The following is a 21,077-nucleotide window of genomic DNA, read 5'->3' as shown; positions in this document are numbered from 1 at the left end:
CTTAAGAAAGCGTAGTCCATTGTACCTCACATCCCAAGCAATTATGCATTTGCATGTCTGTCTTCCTCCTGAACTGTGAGCCACTAGAGGGCAGGAAATGTGTATGCCCCCCACCCCACCCCTTGACTCTCCAGTCCCTAGCACAGAGCCTGGCCCAAGGTAGGTGCCCCGTAAACTGTGCTGAGTGATTGAGTGAATGAGTGTGACTGAAATATTGAACAGCATGACAGGTGCATCATGTTCTTACTCCTCCCTACTCAGACAGCCCAGCCATTTAGCTCAGAAAAACAAACCTGAATGACAACAAAAACAACAGCACAACTCCTGAGCCACCCATCAAGCAGGCAGAGGGAAAGACCTGGGCTCTTAGAAAACTGGCAAACGGGAGGTCGAGACCACAGGGCTGGCTTTCTTGTCGGGAAGCCCTCTCGACGTCTGTTCCAGCTCTTATGGACAGGAAGTGTCGTCCAAAATGTGCTCAACATCAGGTAGTCTCACGCCAAGAAGAATTCCGTGGTGTTCCCAAGGAGCTCGCTCCAAAAGGAGCAGAGGAATGTGGGCTTTGCAAGAAGCTGGGAACGCAATGAAGTGCTGTCGCGGGAATTAGAATATCCCCGTTCTGGGCAGATGTATCCCCGTTCTGGGCAGAAGACACCAGCTCCCTGTTGCTCGGCGGGGGCCATGCAGAGTCTCCCCGCAACCTGAAAGGGTGACGGAAATCCCTCCTGCAGGGGAGAGCTTGTCCAGTCTCCCAGGGTCAAGAAAGGCCAACAGCCCCACAGCTTGGAAGCCTCCCTCCTCCCCTCTTTCCTACACACAAAGCAGGAGCACTTTTGGTGAGAAAATTTATAAAGGCCTCTCATCTTTCTGAGGTAGCTGCTTTCAGGTACTCTCCCGGGAAAGGGCTGCACCTGCCATCACCTTGCCAAGTCCGTCTGAGGCTTAGCTCTGTATGGGTGGCCCTGGGGTCCAGCCAACCCAACTTTCCCATTCATTTTCCTGCCAGTTCCTTTCCAGGCAAGGGAAGGCAATCCACGTAGCTTCTCCAGCAGGACTCTTCTGCCCACACCCAAGCCCCAACAACCCTTTCATAAACCAGATGACCACTACCAGGAAATTACATTTCTTGATTTCAGGAATTGTTACAATTAGTGCAAGAAAAGAAAATTTAAGTAATTGTCTTATTTCAGTAAAACTTAATGGGGCCCTTCCCACCCCAGGCTAACGACTGGTGCAAAATGTAATTTGAGTTAAACTGTTCAAAGGCTGGGGAAGCATAAAATATTCAGCACGGGAGGCCTCATCCCTTGTGAGAGCCATATTTTCTAGCAGAACTTTCCATCAAGATAGGACTCCAAAGGGTTCCTGGTTTCCCTGAGGCCAAGAGCTGGGGAAATGCCACCCAGCCCTGTGAGCACCATGAAGGCTCAAGCCGTGGGAGGCCCCTAGAGCAGCCACACCGGCAGCTGCAAGGGTTCAAGCCACAGCTGTGTGTCCTCGGGCAACTCAGACAACCTCTCTGGACCTAGTTTCGGGTCTATAAATGGTGTCCAGGATGCCCTTTGGGAACGGGTGGTTTCTTGAGGACTGAGCACTTGGTCCACAAATTGCAGTCGGCCTCTCCGCCCAAGTTGGCGGGTCTCGGGGTTCTCTCCTCCCCCCCCCCCCCCCCCCAATTCGTCCACGGCTGAAACATCTGCCTGGCCGAAGCCGCCTCCTCGCCGCGCGCCGGGGGCTGTCTCCAGGTGTTGGTCTTTGTGTCGGGAAAACTTTGCGAGAAAGCAAGGGCACTGGACAAAGAGCGGGCGAGGGAGGGCGCGTGGCGGCCGGCGGGGCGCCGGGCGGGGCGCGCTCTTCCCCGGGCTCCGCTCGGTCCCCGGGCGCACGCGGTGGCCCGAGCCCCGCCCGGCTGGCGGGAGCGTGGCGGTCCCCGGGGCGCCTCGCCGCCGAAAGCCGCCGGGCGGGAGAAGCCCAGGCTGGACGCCGGAGTTGCCGCGGGTGGGAGGAGGCGAGCCGGGGCGCCGAGCGAAGCTGTCAAACTGCGCGCGGGGCCCGGCGCGGGGCGGGGGAAGGGCGGCGAGCGCAGGGGAGGGAGGGGCGGGCGGGAGCCGCGCGGGAGCCAGCAGCCCCCGTCTGCCGCCGCCGCCGCCGCCGGCCCGCACTCGCCGCGAGCGCAGGGTGTGTGCCCCGCAGCGCGCCGCGCGGAGCCTCGGGCCCCAGCCGCTGCGCCCCCAGCCTCGCCCCTCGCGCCGGCCCGCGCGGCTCCCGGCGGGCGCGCACCCACCATGCCGCTGCAGTTCCGGAGCTGGATGCTGGCCGTGCTCACGGGGCTCGTGCTCTTCTTCATCTTCGCAGACATCTCGGAGATCGAGGAAGAGATCGGGTAAATCGCTGCGTGCGGGCCCGTGCCGGGCGGTAGCGGGATCGCCCGCCGTCAGTCCCCTTCCCGCCCCCGCTTTTGTGTGCGCCGCGCCCCCCTGTCGCTCCGCTGGCTTTGGCTGGGGAGGGGTGGGGAGACGGTGGCGAGGGTGGCGGTGCCGGGGGGCCCGGGACGGTTTGGGCAGCGGAGGGAGGGGGCGCGGCTGCCTCGGGGTGTCCTCGGGCGGGGAGCATGGGCAGCCCCCGCTGGCCAGCGTCCGGGAGCAGACTAGCCCCCCCCCCCCGCCCCCCTGCCCCGGCAGGTCCGCGTGCGGGGTCGCGGGGGTCGAGGGAGGGCGCCGGGGAGTGTCTGGGGCGGGCGGAGGGACCGAGAGTGGAGGAGGCAGGAGTTTCTTTGTCTCCGGCTCGGCCGCTTTCTCGCCTTGGCAAAGTGGGCAGGGGGGCGCGCGGGGATCTCTGTGCGGGGGGCAGGGATCCCGGGGCCCCAGCGGAGAGCGGGGGCTCTGAAAGGGCTCGGGGGAGGGGTGGGGTGTTGCTCCACACACACGCTCCTCCCGCCAACCCAGGAACTGGGCGTTGGGGCGCAGGCTGGCATCGCTAGAGGCTGGATTTGGACGCTCAGGCAACCCCGGCGCCCCCCGGAGTCCCTGTGCGCTCGCAGTCCGGGGACAGAGACGTTGCGGGGAAGTCAGTACCGCCCCCCGGAGGGCTTCTGAGCCCCAGGCGCGAGGTCTCGCCCTCGCTTTTCTCCCGATCTCTCCCGGGGCCCCAGGTGGGGCACCCGGGCGCCAGAGGTGCGGAGGGACCGCGAGCCCGTGCCTGGACGCGCCTGGCCTGGCAGCCACCTCCCGGGCCCGCCCGGCCCGGCCCCTGTCCGCTGCGGCTCGACAAAGAGCCCCCGAATGGCGGTGGGCGGGTGGGGAGGCAGCTGGGTTCTGAGGTGCCCAGAGGACAGCCCCCTGGGCCTGGGCAGGGAGAAGGAGAGGTCGAAGAGCACGGAAGGTCCCATCTGGGGGGCCAGTGCCGAGCCACAGCCCCTCTGCCAGCCGCGCGCCGCGTGGACCCGTCCTTTGTCCCATTTGTTACTCCATTCATTATCAAGGCGAGTTGAGGGCCAGCAATGCTCACAACGGAGATGCCCGTCCTGAGCCCAGGATGTCCGGGCCCTGAGGATCCAAATCTGAGACAGGTCCCACTTTTTACTCTCTCCTCTCCCTTGACTACCTCTGCAACCCCAGAATTCCCTCTCTGAACCCCTCTCTCTGCTGCCACCTCCTCCCCATCCTCAGGAACTTGCTTTCCCCAAGAGCTCGGCAAAGTTTCCCAAATGCTGTGCAGTTAATACACGATGTGCCACCAGCTCCCACGCGGAGATGAAGAAACGCTCTACTTTCTGTAGGTGTTTGCTTCAAAAATGTGGATGGGGCAGGAAATCGGGCAAATCTTGGGGTGACAGAGGACAGTGGAGACCTCTCGGCTCCCCCATCTCTTCTCCGGAATGCGGGATCTGCCTGGCCCAGATCTCCTGCTGACCTTTACCGATGTGTTAGGGAAGGATCAGCAGCTGCCCATTGTTCTACTATAAAACCAGCTGGGCCAGGCTCTTTCATCCACTCACTGAACTTTTACTGAATACCTTCTATGTGGCAGGGACTTTTAATTTTTAAAATACAATCAAGAAACCACTTTGCACACAATGCTGCACTTGCCCGCCAAATGCATAGTCAAGTCTTCACTCCCCACATCCAGTTGTTCCAATAGGGTGTCTAAGAATAAGCTCCGAAGCCTGAGCTCTGGAGGACATTTACTTGTGCTTTTAAATCCCCAGGCTCTTCTGCTGGGTGTGTCCCCTGAGACCTTTTTCATTTGGGGAGGGGTCCTGCTTCTTTTTATCCTGCTTCTGCCTGGTTGGCCCTGGGAACGATTGTCCAGCAGGTCCAGTCTTCTGTGGCTTCCTCCTCCCCTCTGGTATCCCATATCCTCCTGTTGACCCCTGCCTTGACCGGTCGTGACCCACGTCTCAGAGCACCCACACCCGTCTCATGGCGCTTCCCTAGACTAGCACTCCAGGCCCACCCTCCCAGATGGACGTAGGCATTCTGGGGATTGCCATGGTTGAGCGGGGGACTATAGGGGGCAGAGGATGGGAATCCCAAAGATGCCTTTTATCTGCTTAAAGTGAGGTTTCAGAGCGCTGTCCCTTACTTAATCCTTGGACCTCCCTCTCTCCCCCTCCAAGCATCGGAGGCTCAGCCGGGCTAGGTGTGCAGGCACAGGGGCCAGTGAGGGGTCAAGAGCCGGGTTCTTTCTTTCTCTATACCTTCCCAGCAGGCTTCAAATCGAGCTGAAGGCCATCGTGCCTGCCCACCCTTCCCCAATTTGATCTCAGCCTGTGCTAGAGGATTGCATATTCCCATGCCAGGGGTCAGGCCCTGGGAGGGAACAGTGGTCCTGGAAAACACTAGCTGCTTCTGGAAGGCACAGCAGTGGGGACCTGTGATCTGTTAGGAAGGAAGGAAAGAAGAAAGGAATGTCCGTTTGGGGTAATTTTTCCAAGAATTCAGAAATGAAAAGTTTAAGAGGACAGAGAATTACACATGTATTTTCTGGAGGAGAAAAACTCCAATTCACTTTCCTGAAGCTCTTGATTCCCTTTTTTTTTATAAAATAAGGATTTTGATTCGGTGGTCTCAGAGATCCTGTCCTGCCTGAGGAACCATATGACATGTTTGTAAGAGTCAAGGTTTTCATCGAGGGGCTTTTTCTGGGAGACTCGTCTCTTCTCCTGCCATGTGATGATTTTGAAAGTTCCACTTCTAACTCACTTGTTGGTAGACGTCCCTCCCCGGGACTTGTTGGGAAAAGGAAATGGGCAAAGATGAGTTCCCTGCAGGGTACCCAGACAGCCCTGCCCAGTAGCCAAGGAGTGAATTCAAATTCTAAATCAGAGATTGGGTGGGACTTCTGATAAAACATAACCCCTTACCCATTTGACCGGCTCTCGGAGGCTCAGAGTCAGTTGGGCCAGGTTGTAAATGGAAATCTTCGGTTGTCCCCTTTAGTTTTGACTAACCTCCCTGAGCGTGGGGGGCGTGGCCGTCTTACTTACCACGGTGCCCCCAGACCCGGGCACAAAGAAGGCATCCCATAAATGCCTGTTGGATGACTGTCCTTCCAGGGTCTGCCTAATAATGGCCGCACGACTTCCCTGGGGAAGGCTGAGGCTCATAGAACCTTCCGGCAGGGCGGGACCACATACACACCTCTTTTTACAAATTAGGAAATTTTGAACCTGCGACACGACATCGCTTGACCGTGGTCACGGGCAGCAGGTTAAGGGCAGGATGGGAGTACGCAGATCTCCTCATTTGTAGCCCAATGCCCTGACCCCAAAATCAGCTGCTCTAGTCATAAAGGACTTAGGGAACTCTGGTAAAAGGGGAGGTGAGCGACTAATAATAGCAATAGTAATCATGAGGATGACAAAGACGATGGTTAGCATTTACTGAGCTTTGGTTCTGAGCCAGGAACTATTCTTCATGCTTTATAGACAGCCGCACATTTCATCCTCATAGGAGCTCATCAGGTTACCTATCAGTGGCAACAAGAACTACTAGTTGATGAGCTCTGTGTGCTAGGCTGTGTGCTAACTACCTTATTTATTTATTTAATTTTAAAGATTTATTTTTTGTTTAGTTTATTTCTCTCCCCTTCCCACCGCTCCACACCCCCCCCCCGGTTGTCTGCTCTCTGCATCCATTCGCTGTGTGTTCTTCTGTGACCGCTTCTATCCTTATCAGCGGCACCGGGAACCTGTGTTTCTTTTTGTTGCGTCATCTTGCTGTGTCAGCTCTCTGCGTGTGTGCAGCACCATTCTTGGGCAGGCCGCACTTTCTTTCGCGCTGGTCGGCTCTCCTTACGGGGCGCGCTCCTTGAGCGTGGGGCTCCCCTACGCAGGGGACACCCCTGTGTGGCAGGGCACTCCTTGCGCGCATCAGCACTGCGCATGGGCCAGCTCCACACGGGTCAAGGAGGCCCGGGGTTTGAACCGCGGACCTCCCATGTGGTAGGCAGACGCCCTATCCATTGGACCAAGTCTGCTTCCCTTCTAAGCTATGTACTATGACTGTCTCCATTTTATTGATGGAGAAACTGAGGCTCTGAGAGGTTGTATAACATGCTAGTGATAAAGTGGGTGCTTGATCCTAGCTCTACAGGAAGCCAAACCCCATGCTCTTGACCATCGTGTTAGACTGCCCACCCTTTGAATTATTCCCCCTGTGGTCATATTAGGAGACAGGTCTAGGGTTAACCTTTCTAACTCCTTCCCTACAGTGCTTCCAAGAGCTTGGAGCTTTCTTTATCTACTTATCTAAGAGCAGGGTCTGGCCTTTGTAGTTGTAGAAAAAGAAGGTGAATGTTGAAGACTCAAGAAGAATTCTGGGCGTTGTCGCCCCAAAATATCCCTCTGGGCCAACCAAGATCAGCATGGTGCTGGAGGATGGAATGGCATTAACCCTGGCTTGCCAGACAAGCTCACGCTGCCAGGACAGAGCTCCAGACTCTCAGGTGGGACTTTGTGTTAAAGCCCCGATTGCGTTGCAAACCTGATTCAAATGTCAATCGCCTGTGCCTTCACCTCTGCTACATGCCATCTGAACTGGGCATCAGGTCTGGAGCAGGGGCGCCATTAAGTGTATGCAATGACCCATCCCTCAAAGGAACTGACCTGTTTGAATGGACATCTGACCAGTCAGAACCGATGCTGTCCAAGACACCATGGCCAGGGGTGCTGGGAAAGTAATAGACAAGGGGGGAAGAGCTCAGATGATCAGCTGTGCCCAGAGCCCTGAACAGGGAGCAACCACTGGCCATCGCCGAGAGTGAGGTGCAGTGCTCCCTTTGGAGATGAGTCTAGGTGGACGTGAAAGAAAACACGTGGAGTAGCCTCAGTCCAGGCACTCTGTAAGGGGTGTACACATTTGCTCGAGGCAATCCAATCTTTTTGAAAAAAGCTCCTACTCCTTCCGAATCCTGGTGTGCTCCGCTCAAATAGAAACCTGATTGGAAGGACAAAAGAGGAGAGTAAGAAGGTCTGGTTTTAACTCCCTCGCTGCAAGTTACCAACTGTTCCTAACATCAAATTTAAATTGTAAATAGATATTCATCTTAGAAACCACTTCACCACTCAGGGCCTCTGTTCCCCTGGTAAAGCAGGGTTGCTAGGTTTTAACATAATTTGGGTTTTACAAATTGAGAATATTGTAAGTTACAAATTATAAATATTTCCCAGAGAGAGTGGAATTCTATAAAGGCTTCCCATTGCTTTTTACCATAGCATAGAAGGCAACACATAATCCGGCATCTGCCTCCATATCCAGCTTCCCCGGGCTCCAGCCATTCCTAATTGCTCACCGTTCCCCCAGAACGCACCATGGTTTCATGCCTCCGTGCCTTTGCACATGCTCTCCCTCCTGCCGGAAACACCCTCCTTACACACATTAGCCTTCCTGCCCGCGTCCTGCCCTGCCCCTGGTACTCTGTCTCCTCCTTCAAGGCTATGGCATGGCATCACCTCTTTGCAAAGCATTCTCTGACCTGGCCCTCCTGTGACAGTCTGGGTTAATTGCCTATCCTGAGTGCACCTTTAATATCCCTCATGCCAGCCTCCTGTGACAATGGATTCAGCAATCCTGCTTCATTCATCCCTTACTCCCAGCGCCTGGTGCTAAGTATATGGCTTAGTATTTGAAGGCTGTGAAATATTTATTGAATAAGCAAAGCTCTGGGCCTAGGACATGGCAAAAACAGGCATTTGCCTCTCTGCCCCAAAGGTATCCTACGAACAGTTAATCACTCTCTACTTGATCAGAAGCCCGCTGCTCTTCCCAAATATCCAACACGAAGCATGCGGCCCAGGTAAGGGCACATCTGGCTGTGAGGTCATTCAACATCTTGGAATGCTGGGAGGCAGGCCAAGGGTAATGAAAGCCCCTCTCTAGTTTGCAAAAGAGGAAGCATCCAGCAGTGTGTGTGCCCACTGCCAGTTCAGACCAAAACCAAAGATGCTAGCCCGGGGCTCCAAGCTTCTGCCCAGTTCTCGGGTCTCCAGATGGCCCTCGCTAGCCCTGCCACCGCCAGCAGCGGCCTGGCAGCCACCCTCCCTCCCGCCTGGAGAGGAAGTGTCCCCGCTGTCCATCTTCATCACCTTAAGGGCTTCCACGGGGGTGCTGAGAGCAGACCAGGAACTTGGGGCCAGCTGTTTTCATTGAAAGGGCCGTTCACCAGAAAGGAGGCTGGAAGCCTCGTGTTTGAAAAATTGAGAGAGTAAGAAATGCGGGGTCAAGTAGGCATGTGTCATCACACAGTTTGTGCCTTTTCAAGCACTTTTAAGTGGCATTGTTGTTTTAAAACGCTGGTCAAACCAGGGATGGAGCAGCCAAGGTCTGTGGCAGCTGCGTGGGCCCTACAACAGCGGAGGGGCCTCCTGACGCTCTGCTGTCTCAAAGCGAGTTAGGGATTCCAGTGGAAAGATGCATGGGCACGGCAGCCAGCGGCCTGTCCCCCCAGAGGCTGGGGACAGGGCCCTCTCCTCCAGAGCCGCCCAGGGGAGGGCCTCGGGGCCACCTGCACCCACAGGGCTGACCCCTGTGCTGCCCGCAGGTCTGGGGCCTGCTTGCCCTCGCAGGTGCTGAGGAGCTCATCTCCTGAAGTGATTAGTCACTTTCCTGGGTGGCAGCCGGGCTGGTTTTAAATTCTCCCCAGTCGCCTGCAATTCGTCACTCGGCTAGGAAGGCACCCGTGCCCTGACGGGACCTGTTTGTCCCCGCATTTTCTCAGCTTCAGCTGTCACGGGCTTCACGGTGGCACAGAGGGAAGCGCTCTCCTACAGGGGAGACAGCAGCCGGCCCAACACAGCGAGCTTCTGTCCCTGTCACACGTCGGCAGGCAGCGGTGGCTCCATGGCTTCTCTAGCGCTTCTGGGTGGCTCGGAATCCCGATTTTGCTACTCTTGGAAATCCAGGGCCCTGTCGCGCTGCCTCCGCCTGGATGCGTGGGTGTGACATATGAAACGGCCCCACAGGAATTGGGCTCTCTGCTGTCGAGAGGTGTCCCAAACAAAAAGTTTTCGCTGTTGTTCAAGGAAGACAGAGGCACCCAGCTCTCTTCCCTGCCTCTTTACGGTGGAGGGCTACAAGGCCGCCTCCTCCTCGGGTCTCTTACTCCATGGCTGGAGGTTGAAATGATCACTCCTGGGCCACTGGTCCCCCAAACTGATCTACGGTGTGGGGGGGGTTATCCAAACAGAAACAGAAAAGAGGAAAAAAAGCCCAGTGTAGCCGTGACAATTAGGTCCGTTTCCAGTTGTCAGCTCTCATTTCCTGGGAAGAACTCTTCTGTATCCTGAGATAATATTTTTTTCCTTTGGGGGTGATTGGAGGTCCTTTCTTTTGAGAGAAGGTGATGATAGACAGTAGGTGTAACATTCTTTATGGGCCAGAGGAATTAGTGACCCTATGACTCACCAGCGCCAGTTTTGGGGAAATGGTACTGGTTTCTGAAATCTCATACTCTAGGATTTGGGATCTCCAGGTAAACTGAGGATATCACTTTGGGAAGCATCGCCTCACTCACATTTTTCCCTCCTTGGAGGCTGATGCATGGAGGGAATAACAGTTCCAACTAAACCTTTTTTCGTATGTCTGCTGGGCACCCAACACTGTTCTAAGCACTTTGGCTGTACTGATGCCAGCAATCCTCCCAATCACGCTATAAAAATCCTATGTTATTCCCATTTTACAGATAAGGAGACTGAGGCACAGAATGGTCACATAATTTGGCTATAGTCAAACAGCTAGTAAGTTGCAGAGCTGGAATTTGAACACGGGCTATCTGGCTCCAGGAAAGAAGCCTAAACGTGATGTATTGAACAACATCCAGTCAGAAAAATATGCGGGGATCAACCCTGGAGAACAAAGGTCTGTGGGAGAGGAAGCCTGGACACCAGCAATTCTGCAAGAGCACTTAGGGGACAGCACGCTGGAGCCGAGGCCATAATGGGGCACAGCAGCCGGAAGCATGGATATGCCATTGAGGGTCGCCAGCTCTGAAATACCTTGGTGCAGAATGAGGGGAGAGAGGGCACACCTCTGCTTCTGCACCCGCGCCCTCTCCCCCTCTCCCCCTCTCCACCACCCCCCTCAGGACCATCAGCTAGGCCGTTCTCAGGCTGCCCTGAGGCGCTGCATTTGTCTGACCGTCTCATTACCAGGGGAAGCGAGATACACAACACTGCGAGGAGAGAACAGCAACACAAATGATTAAAGCCTGGAGGAATTTTCTTCTGGGGAAGGACACAGCAAGGGCTGGTGCAGCCGGAAGCAGAAGCCCCTCGCCAGGCAGGGGAAGCCAGGGCGCTCTGCAGGGAAGGGCTTGGATTTATGCAGGGAAATGGCACCTGCCCGGGCAGCCCCGTTTCCCGGGGGCTGACTCTGCCAGCTGCTGCACTGAGAGCTTTTCCACAGGTCATCTCCTGGCGTCCCCGCAGCCGCCCTGTTGACCCATTTGCAGACAGGAAAGGGGGCTCAGAAAGGTTCTCATCCTCACCTAAGGTCGCACAGCTTGTGGGCGAGGAGCTGGGATTCCAGCTGGGCTTGCCTGTGTCCCCGTGCTGCTCTTGGCCCTTGCTGTACTGAAATTACCCAGCAGCCTCCAGTTCCCCCCACCTCCCACCCTGGGCCTCTTACATTTTACCCTGTTTTCTGTATCCCACGGGGTCTTGGTAAGAGGATGGTGGAGTGTAGAAAAAAGACTCATCACGCGTGTGGTGGTGGCCGCCCTCGTGGGGAATGTCATTTCGGGGGGTGTCAGGGAAGGACGAAGGACAGCTGGCCTCTGCCCAGCGAGGTGTGAGCACTTGCTATTCGGTTTTCCCATCTCTGATTTCAAGAATACTGGCCCCGTTCGGAGGAGCGACACCCAGGGTTAATTTACACCTTTCTTGATAAATGCCAGCGGAGCTTAAATAATGAAGGGAGGAGGCATAAGATGTCGGGGGAAATGAATTGGTAAACTGATGAGGCCAGTGACTTTAGTTTGCCATTCTCCAGCAAGCAGCACAGCCTCTTCTCCTGCACCTCTGAGGTTCCCGAAATTTGGGAATTGTCTCTAAATGGACTCTGGGTGATGGAGTATAATCACACTGTTTAGTTCCTGGGAAAAGCAAAGAAAAGGACAGAAGAGAAACCCACCATGGTGTATCCTCTCGGGCCGGTTGTGTACGTGAGCACCGTGTGCTGCTGAATGGCCACCCCAAGACCTGCTAACAGGCCAGCCTTGGGGGTGGATCCAGCCAGGGCTTCGGAATGTCTTCCCCAGCCCTGCCAGTGCTGCCACCAAAGTCTAACCGCCAGCAAAGGCCTTCGTCATACATCCCTCCCACCTCATGGGCCAAGGCCTTCCTTCACTCATCTCCAAGGCTGCCAAGTCCTCCTGAGGGCTGGACTCACAGAGCTCAAGCTTCAGGACGTTTGGGCCACACCTTGTGAGCAGCTGGTGGTAGTAGAGCCAGACTGGGAGGGTTGATGTCCTTGTCCCCACTTACTACTGTGTGACTTCGGGCAAGTGACCTCACTTGCCTGAGTCTCAGTTTCCTAATCTGGATAGTGGGATTCCATAATATCCAGCTCACTGTATCCTGAGAATTAAATAAAACACAAACCAAAGCAGTCCTGAAAAGTGCCTGGCAGGTGATCAAATACACGATTTATTTTAAGAACACAGTCCTTGTTTTAACAAGGCAACTGGAGTGTGTGTGTATTCTTTAATATAAAAAATAATAATATAGTGCTCATAAAAGCTTGGTGGGGGAGGAGTGGAGGGTGAAAAAGAGAAAGGGACATAGATCCAGAATTAGAAAAATAGCAACCGTTGCTTTGTTGTGCGCCTGTCCGGATGCAGGCACTGGAGGTCATGCAATACCCAGCGAGGATTTGGAATTATGGAAAGTGCACACACGTGTCTATGGGGGAAGGCACTCACTAAATACTTGCTGGCCTCCCTGCCTGTATTCTAAATTCAATTCAATCACCATTTTCTTGTTTCAGCATATTATATTCTTATAAAATTCAACTTCCGAGCTCTGATTAACGTTAGGGTTAAGGTTGAGGGGCCCCACAAGGTCTCCTAAACGCCTAAACCACTGGGAAGGTAGAGCCAAGGCGCCCCTCCTCCCCAGGCCCTCCGGGAGCCGCTCCCCAGCTGCTCCTTTCCTGTCACCTGCACAGAGTAGCCTTTGTTTAATGTTTTGGGCTCTGGGGTAAACCTAAGAAAAGCTAGGTCCCAAATGCTGATGCCTGGAGATATGGTTCTTGTTGGGCTGGGGAGAGCTGGATGACAGCTGTCTCTTCCCTTTTCAGCCCAAGCCATGCAAGTGATGTGGATTCTGGGGGGCCAGGAAGTGTCAGAGCAATGGGTCTCAAGTTTGAGCTACATCAGAATCCCTAGCAGGGCTTATTAAAACAGAGCGCTGGGCCCACCCTTGAGTTTCTGGCTAGAATTTGATCTTCTAGGAAGTTGGTAGTCCAGAGAGCACACTTAAAGGCCGCCTTGCCACCCAAAGTGGGGTCCTTGGCTCAGCCACGTGGGTGTCAGCTGGAGGCTGGCTAGAAATGCAGAATCTCAGGCCCTAACCAGCACCAGACCCCAGGTACTTTGAACCCCACTCTGCTGGTCCCAGGAAAGGGCTGCCTGCCTTCTGCAGAGGCTGAGCCTGAGAGAGGGAGGCTGGGCCAGCCTACCAGGGGATACTTTTCCAGGTGTATCTGTTGCCTGTCAGAGCTGGCCATTCTCGGCCTGGGATGACCCTCAAATAGATGTTAGAGAAATGAATAATAACTATGATTACAGACACTTTGGATGCCTGTATATAAGCCGGGAGCTTTTCATGCATCAATTTACATGTTCATTGTACGCAAACCCATTTTATGGACAAGTAAAATGAGCGTCAGGTTAAGTAAGTGCTTAGTAAACACAGGTAGAAAAAGTAGCCAAATTTAATCAAGGTCTATCTGTATTGTTTTCCTGGTACCAGGCGTTTAGCCCCATGGATCACCCTACTTCTCCCTTTGTCCCCCTCCCAGATAAGGCCTGAGCCATGAGGTGAGGCAAGGAGAAATCTTAAACAAGGACTGACTTAATTTACTAAGGAACTACAGTGACTGTTCTAGAAACAACCTTGACTTAGGGCTGAGCACCTGACTGAAAATTCCAGGAAAGCTGGTCAGGAAAGCACTCCCTGACCATGTCATTCAAAGCCTCCTCTTAAGCTTGGCTGGGATGTGATCATTCACACAGCAAATGGCAGCACTTCACAGTTGGCACATACAGTAACAACTCCCGAGAGTTCTGGGGGTTCCTGAGTGGGTTTTGGTGAGCAGCCCAGCCTGCAATCTAATTCCAAACTCTGTACTTAGTTACAAAAAGTGGAGGAATTTTGAGTAGGGAAGACAAGTCTAAGGGAGCTTTTTAGAACCAGTCTGCTCCTCCACATAAAAACAGTCTCCAGACAGGCTAGAAATCAAGAATTTAATTGTATTTACTTTTTGCCATTACCTTCTATTTAGGGCAAGGGATATTAGTGTTCTACTTATGGTGGTGATATAAAGAGTCCTTTTATGATAAATTCATTTCCGTTGTTAAGTGAGTCAATTTAAAGAAAAACGTGACGCCCATAAAGTCGAGTTAGCTGAGCTCATGAAGGTAGACACTGAATGACTGAAGTTTGTGCAATGACATGCCAGCCTTCTTCCTTCTCCATGGCCATTTTCTAGCCCAGGCAGTAGCAGATCCGTGACACTCCTTGTAAAACTTCTATAGAGAGAGAGTGAGATAATCCTCAAAAAAAGATGGCTTGTTACAGAAACGATTTCTCTCTTGTATCTGGAAATTGCCCAGCGCTCAGGAAAAAAGAAGCTCTCGATGAAATAATCTTGTGGATGATTCAAAAGGTATGCGCCAACACTCCTCAGGCAGGGTGGGGAGAAGAGGTGATCTGGTCGATGCAGAAACACTTACTTATAGGCCCTGGAGGAACCCCCCACCCCCACCCCCCCACCACCAGGTTAAACCCCTGTCTGGCGGGGCCCTGACTTGCTGCACTTCTCTTTGCTCTGCACTGCTGCCTGCTAGGCTGGAGTTCTCCCCGGGCTCCGACCCTGTCCACCGCCTGCCTGCCGGGGTGTGTTTCCAGCCCATCCCTCAGTGCCTGGCAGAGAGGAGGGGTTTGACTGAGAAGGAAGGACTAAGAGAAGGGAGGGCAGGAGGAGGGAGTTAGTTCCTCCAGCGAGGCTCTTCTGTCACCTACATTTGGGGACCGTTTACATATTTCTCTCCGCGCCCATAGGATAGAAAAAAAGTGTCTGATCTGAACTCTATTTTCTGATCTGAAATCCTTATTTATAGATGATGGCCGCTTTCCTTTTTCCTAATCCCACGAAGAAAGCTAAGCCCACAATTTAAGCATTCCTCGCAGGGTACAAGTCACGGTTCTCGGCAGAAGCCAGAAGATGGTGGGATAAGGTCCGAATTGGGAATCAGGTGAGCTGGCTGCTGGCAGGCTGAGATCAAGCTGATAACAAAGAGATGAATCAGGGTCTACAACCTCCTCAATCCCCCAGCATCAAGGAGGGTTTTTAAATCGATGCCAGTCTGGCTGGCTTAATGGTACCTAATCTTACCTATTGAAACGCGAACATTTGGGAGTTGAGATCAATTGAGATAAAATAAAGCAAAATATGTTGACTTTTGGATTTGCAGTCTTCATCAGAGTCCCATTGTGCATGCAGTATTGTTTTTATTTCCTTTCGGACAAATAGGCAGAGATTGGCCACTGGGGAGGGCTGTCCGGGCTGCACTGGGTGGTGGCATATTTAACTTCTCTTCTTACTGTTCTCATATTCCACCCGATGATTCTCCATGAGAGTAGGGTCCGTTTTGGTCCTGTTCGCCTCAGTGTGCCTGATATCCAGCCCCCGGCAGATACGCAGTGACTCCTTCTCTGATCAGGCATTTCGGCTCCATGGCACAGCTGCTAGGCCACGGCCCAGTCTGTCCCCGATTGGATACAGAAGTGGCAGCCTTACAAGGCTCTCGCTGTGACCCCAGAGAAGAGCCTGCCAGTCTCGGGATGGCTGTGGGCTTCTTTGACAGTTGCCCTGTACTTTGTCAGGCCATTGCAAAGCTGTGTGAGCAAACTGCGTTCGCCTCGCTCTACCCAGGTGTTTACCAGCCCTGTGCTAGATGCTGGAGACATGCAAAGATGAACGGAGCACAGAGGCGGTGCTCAAGGGGTGTCAGGTCTGGGGGCCGTTCTGATGGGATGATGAGAAATGTGGCTTAAGGTGAGAGTTTGGAGATTTAGGCTTTGGTCGTGAATCTGCCACCAGCACACCATCATCTTTATGGCAGCCCTTAAGCTCTGTATTCCTCAGTTTCCCCATCTGTATGTAATCTTAGAGTTAGATGAACCCACAGGTCTCCTCTAGCTCCAAAACGTCACAGTTTGGTGGCTCCTTCGACGAGTTTCCTTGTTGAATGGAGTCCAGTTTCGCTGGAAATAGCCAGTCCTTTTGCTGTGGTTCTAAATTCCTTGCTCTGGAATTTTAGAGCAGGCCAATAAATAGGAGCTGATCTATTTCTCCCCATCACCTGCTCTACATGAAAAAGGAAAGAGGCCCACTGTCAGGGAAAAGAAAGGCCAGCTAGCATCTCCTGAGCCACTACGATGTGCCAGGCATTGCGTTAGACACTTTCACATCTCAATGATCTCTTGATAAACTTGCAACAGTGCCAGTAGCATCATTATTCCCCCATCTCTCAGTAGTCACTTTCAGAATTATCATATTACAGCATGATTGGTGTTCAGCATAAATTATGCTCAAAATACCATGCTTTGGAAAAGCATGTGAGTATGTGTAATAAAATGTAGAAAACCATTATCGAACACAGCTAAATTTTGAGATTTCAGAAGCCTCCTTCCTTCAGTTATCAGGAAAATTAATGATTATCAACAAACGTTTTTGTGCGTTTTGTGCGTGCAGTACACCAGCTGAGCTGCAATCCCTGTCCTCGGTTGTGAGTCCTGACATGTGATAAAAGGGAAAATGGCAATATCGTGCTCATGGTACTGATAATTCGTCCACAGGAGCTACAAGGAGGGAGTCCCAACAACGATGGGGGACACAGAGAGGCACTTCCTGGAAAAAGCGGGATGGGCGGGGGCTTGCGGGAATAGTGGAAAGATTTAGGAGGGAAAAGAATGAACTTGGTGATCCTCAGATGAAGAGGACAACCCAAGACACAGAAGGTCAGAGCGTACCACAAGGAGCTATTATGACCTCTGTGCCTTGGCTGGAGTCTGGAGGCTTTGTAAGTACCTGGAGGTAGAGGAAAATGTGCTAGGACAGAGGCTGTCAAGGGCTAAGAAACTCAGACTTGATCTGGGGTGGATTTCTTTAGTTTAATCTGGGTCCCAAAGGCCCTTAAGGGATGTGGGACGGGTTTCAAGAGTTTTGTGAACCCCTTGAAATTACAGGCATTTGTCTAGGCAAATGATCCAAATATTTCAAAGGAAGGGCTCCACAAAAGCTGAAGAAGAGCTGCTGTGGACAATTGGGACTCTTGCAGTGCTTTGGACAAGGGCTGTGCGAAGCAATGTGTAAATTGTTCTGAGGGGGCGGGAGCTGGAAAAACCACCCAGATCACCCAGAGGAGCTGGAAGAGGGCTCCGTAAATGGACAGGAGGAGGGAGCCCAGTGTCATCGTTATGGAGAGGAGGTGACAGCACTCCAGGAACCACCGGATGGCGGGGAGGGTGGCCGCCCCCGCTGTGGTTACCAGGATCCCGAGGGAAGCTGTGCTTTGAGGCTGGATGGTGAGTTTAGTTTTAATGTGGATGATTTTAAGAGGAAGGGCCACATCTATGTGGAAGTGGGGCGTTTAAAAGCGTTGACTCACTGGTTATTGGAGCCACTAGGGCTGGAAGAGGCCAGCTTGCCCAGTCCCCTTTCATCTTACAGGGAAGGCCCAGAGTCGGGAAGTGACTTGTCCGTGGCCACCTGAGATGGTGGGCCACGGGGGACCTCGTCACATGTAACAGGGAGGTCAGGGCTGGAGTTGGCGACAAGAAGCGTTTTGAGGGGATGCAGTTTGAAGCCGTTCGTGTAGACGGAATCCCTGAAGTAGCACAGACCTTAGGATGAAGCCTTGGTCTTTGCCCTCGTTGTGAGAATCAGAAGCCAAGGTCACGAATGCCTCCAAGAAGGACAAGCAGAGAGCTAAGAGGAGGACCAAGCGACCGAGGCAGTGAGCAAGCGCAGCCATGGGGACGGCGGCTGGTCAAGGGCACTGGGCTGGGTCATCAGAGGGTCCCTGGTGACGTCTGGGGGCCGTCTTTCCTTAGAATAGTTGGGGTGCCGTGAGGTTTCAAAGAGAGGCTCCTGATGAAAGGGGGCAGTGAGAAGAGACCGGCCTGGCGAGGGTTTGAAAGGGAAGGAAAAGCTGGGCAGGAGGAGAAACTCCACACATCAAACAGCAGATTTGTAAAAAATAAACAACGAGGGCAGAGAAGCCAGGGGCAGGTTATGTGTTTATGGTGGAAATGGGACCAGTAACCCAGCATGAGGAAGGATAACGACCCAGAGACCATCTCTGGGGTGCGGAAGGCTCCGGAAGCTTAAAACTTAACATTAGGTTTTAAGCAACTTCACTCTAGAGCCTGTATCTGTCTCCATCCCCACTGTGACCCAGAGTCCCCCTCGGTGCCTGTCACACAGTAGGTGCTCAATATATGCACGTTAATTGGAAAACAAAGGCAGGAGGGAAGACAAACGAACTTGATCAGAACCTACTTTCCCTTCCCAGAAAAATTTAAGAATAACAATCGAAATAAACACAGCGTCCAATCTGCCAAGCTGTTCCTACGTTTTCATCATCTCTTTTGCTCTCCACAGTTGATTCACTTTGTGGAATGGGGAAACTTGGTTTTGAGGAGTCAGCTAGTGAGGGTGGAGCTAGGGGTGGCACTGAAGCCCAGGCCCCTTTTCACTACCTCATTTTTTTACAGTATTGGATCAAAGAGGCATTTCTGTCGTGAAAACTGAAAGGCTGGGTCCCGTTTCTCCCATCCTCTGCCTGTTGTGAGTCCTGCGGCTCCTCTCTCTCTTCTGCCGGAAGCATTTCCCTGTTCTAATGTCCCCTACGCAAAGCCCTCCACCTGCAGGGTGCTTTACAAGAGAATCTGATCTGTCTCTGGAAAAAACGGGATGAATCTCCCTTCCACCTGTCAGTCCACTGTGGACCTGTAAAGTTGGCAGGAAACTAATTCCCTTTGTGTCTGGATTATTCTAAAGCCTAAGGAGGGGGGCAGGCTATGACCCCTTCACCCCAGCCTTCTTTCCTGAAGTTTTGTATGGGAAATTGATGGCAGGAGAAGTGGGGAGAGAGTGAAACTCTGCAGAAGCCTGCGGAAGGGAAGCCCTCAGTGACACAGCCAGCAACGGTGCCAGGACGCCGTCCAGAGCCACCAGCTCAGGTCTTGGGGGCTGCTAGGCCAGGGACAGTGGTGTCCCCAGGTGGGGTTACTCCCTGTTAACTCCATCCTTACATCTCTCACCTGCTGGTGTTTAGGCAGAAACCAGGCTCCCAGACTTCTGCACAGCCTGAACTTCCTGTCAGAAGCTGCTGGAAACATTCAAAGCCTGAAGGTCAAATCCTCTAGAATGAAAGGGGGAGAGGGAAGGCAGATAGGGTGACCCCAGCCCCTGCACACAGTCTCCTTGCCCTCACTTGGCTGCACCTCCCCACCCCACCCCTGCTCTGGCCAGGTGCTGCTCCTGGCACCTGTGGGAGTAGGTGCAGCGACCCAGGTACAGTGCCACCTGGCCCTGTTCTCTGGCTTCTCTCAGTTAGCTCTTGTTACACAAGTCCCAGTTTTGCCTCAGCTCAGGCTCCGACCTCCCCATCCCCCCATTGTACCTAGTGCCCAATTTAGAGACAAGCTCTCAGAAGGGGCTGTGTTCAAATCCTGTCTCCAGCCACCTCTGCGCTGTCTCAATCCCTGGATAAGATGCTTAGCATCTCTCAGCAAAATGGGCGTCGTTAAAATCCCACCTCAAAGGTTGTGAAAAGAGAAAATCCACAGTGAGGACTTAGTCCCAGAACTGCCACGTGGTCAGCGCTCCGCCAGTTTGGACTATTCTCCGCTCTGTCCATCCAAGCCAGGGACCTCTCAAGGCACCGTTCAGACACCTGAAGGTGGTTTCAAACTCTCCATGCCACTCCCCCACCTACACCGACCCCTGAAAGCTACAGCGGTGTCAGTTAGGTGACATCATTCCTTATGCCCTAACCCCACCCCAGGACCAAGGAAGCAGCTCACCTGGAGGATGCACCGAGCCACAGCTGACACCTGAAGGCACCTGGGGCTGAGCCACCTCCTAGGAGGTGGGGGCTGGCTTGCCCTTACTACCCCATCAGTCAGTCCATCTGCAAGCTCTGGAAAGCAGCCTGGAGCCCAGTGCCTTAGGGAACAGCGTCAAATGTCCTTTTCCAGCACTTTTGCTTTCTGAACCTTGTGGGGAAAGACTGTCCCTGGCTGTTGGTCTGAGCCTGAGAATGAGGGAGAAACTGCCCCCACCCTGCCCTGCCTGCACAGCTCCCTCTCGTCCTGCGGGGCTGCTGGGCCTGGCTGGGGAGGAAGAGCTGGCCCCACCCCTGCACCTCCCGGTGGCCTTCTCCCACTCGCCCATACCCTCACCTTGTTCACCCACTAGAAGCTCAGGGCACATGGTTTCATCCAGAGAGATGCAGAGCCCGCCCCCGCCCAGGGTGCCCAGAGCCCACGCGGGCACCGCCCTGAGCCCAGCACCCACGCCGACCTCGGGGGCACCCGAGTGACACGGCGGATGCTTGGGAAGCCTTGTCGGTTCCTTATCCAGGAGCGATGGTAGGGATTAAATGGGGTGACCAGGTAAAGCCCTAAGCGAAAGCCTGGACCTGTAAACTCTCCAATATGTGAGCTCATCCTCCCCAGTAACGCCCGGCAAGTCCACGAGTCAAGCCCAGCTCCTCGGGCCCCACGCCCTGACTCCCGGCCTGGCCTGTCTCAGCTCCTCCCTGGGCTGGATCACTCAGGGCGCTAAGACCTCCCGAACCTGTTGAGATTCTGGCCAAGCCTCCCATGAACCCTCCTGCTGCTTAGCCTAGAGGTGGGGGTGGTAGCTAAAAAGAATAGAGAAAACCGGAAGTCCAAAGATCCAGAGCAGAATACACTGCCAGCAGAGTATCTGCGTGGGACATGATAAATTCTGGCTGTGGGGTCGAGTTCCTGGCATGGGCTGGGCACACAGAACCTCCGGACACTGGTCTCACCTCCCCGGTGCTGGCCTTGGTGCCTGACCTGCTCAGAGGGGAGCCACGATGGGTTTGCCCACCTGCCCCGTCTCCCACCTGGCCCCCATCCGTCCTTCCCCATGCCACCCCCCCAACTGCCGTGCCGAGAGACTGCAGGCTGAGTGACTGGATGAGAACCTGTGTCGACTGGAACTCTGAGCGCAGCTGGTTGCATTTTCCTTTCCAGCCCATGCCCTGCCAGGCCCATGAGCCACAAGTATCTTCTGCCGATCCTCTCCATCACTCCT

At 53.8% G+C, this 21,077-nt stretch overlaps 1 protein-coding gene across 1 annotated transcript in view; it reads left to right on the top strand.

Moving 5' to 3' along the window:
- Positions 1 to 2,127: 2,127 nt before the first annotated feature.
- Positions 2,128 to 21,077, top strand: part of ST8SIA2 (ST8 alpha-N-acetyl-neuraminide alpha-2,8-sialyltransferase 2) — a 68,571-nt gene continuing 49,621 nt past the window's right edge. Inside the window, exon 1 of the mRNA XM_023591598.3 lies at positions 2,128 to 2,383. Within this exon, the coding sequence (XP_023447366.1) occupies positions 2,286 to 2,383 (98 nt within the window). The 5' untranslated portion in view covers positions 2,128 to 2,285. The remainder of the gene's footprint in view (positions 2,384 to 21,077) is intronic.

The sequence above is a fragment of the Dasypus novemcinctus genome, chromosome 3 (assembly GCF_030445035.2).
Source record: "Dasypus novemcinctus isolate mDasNov1 chromosome 3, mDasNov1.1.hap2, whole genome shotgun sequence".
NCBI lineage: Eukaryota > Metazoa > Chordata > Mammalia > Cingulata > Dasypodidae > Dasypus > Dasypus novemcinctus.
Note: the sequence above shows the minus strand (reverse complement) of the source record. Positions and strands in the feature narration are given on the sequence as shown.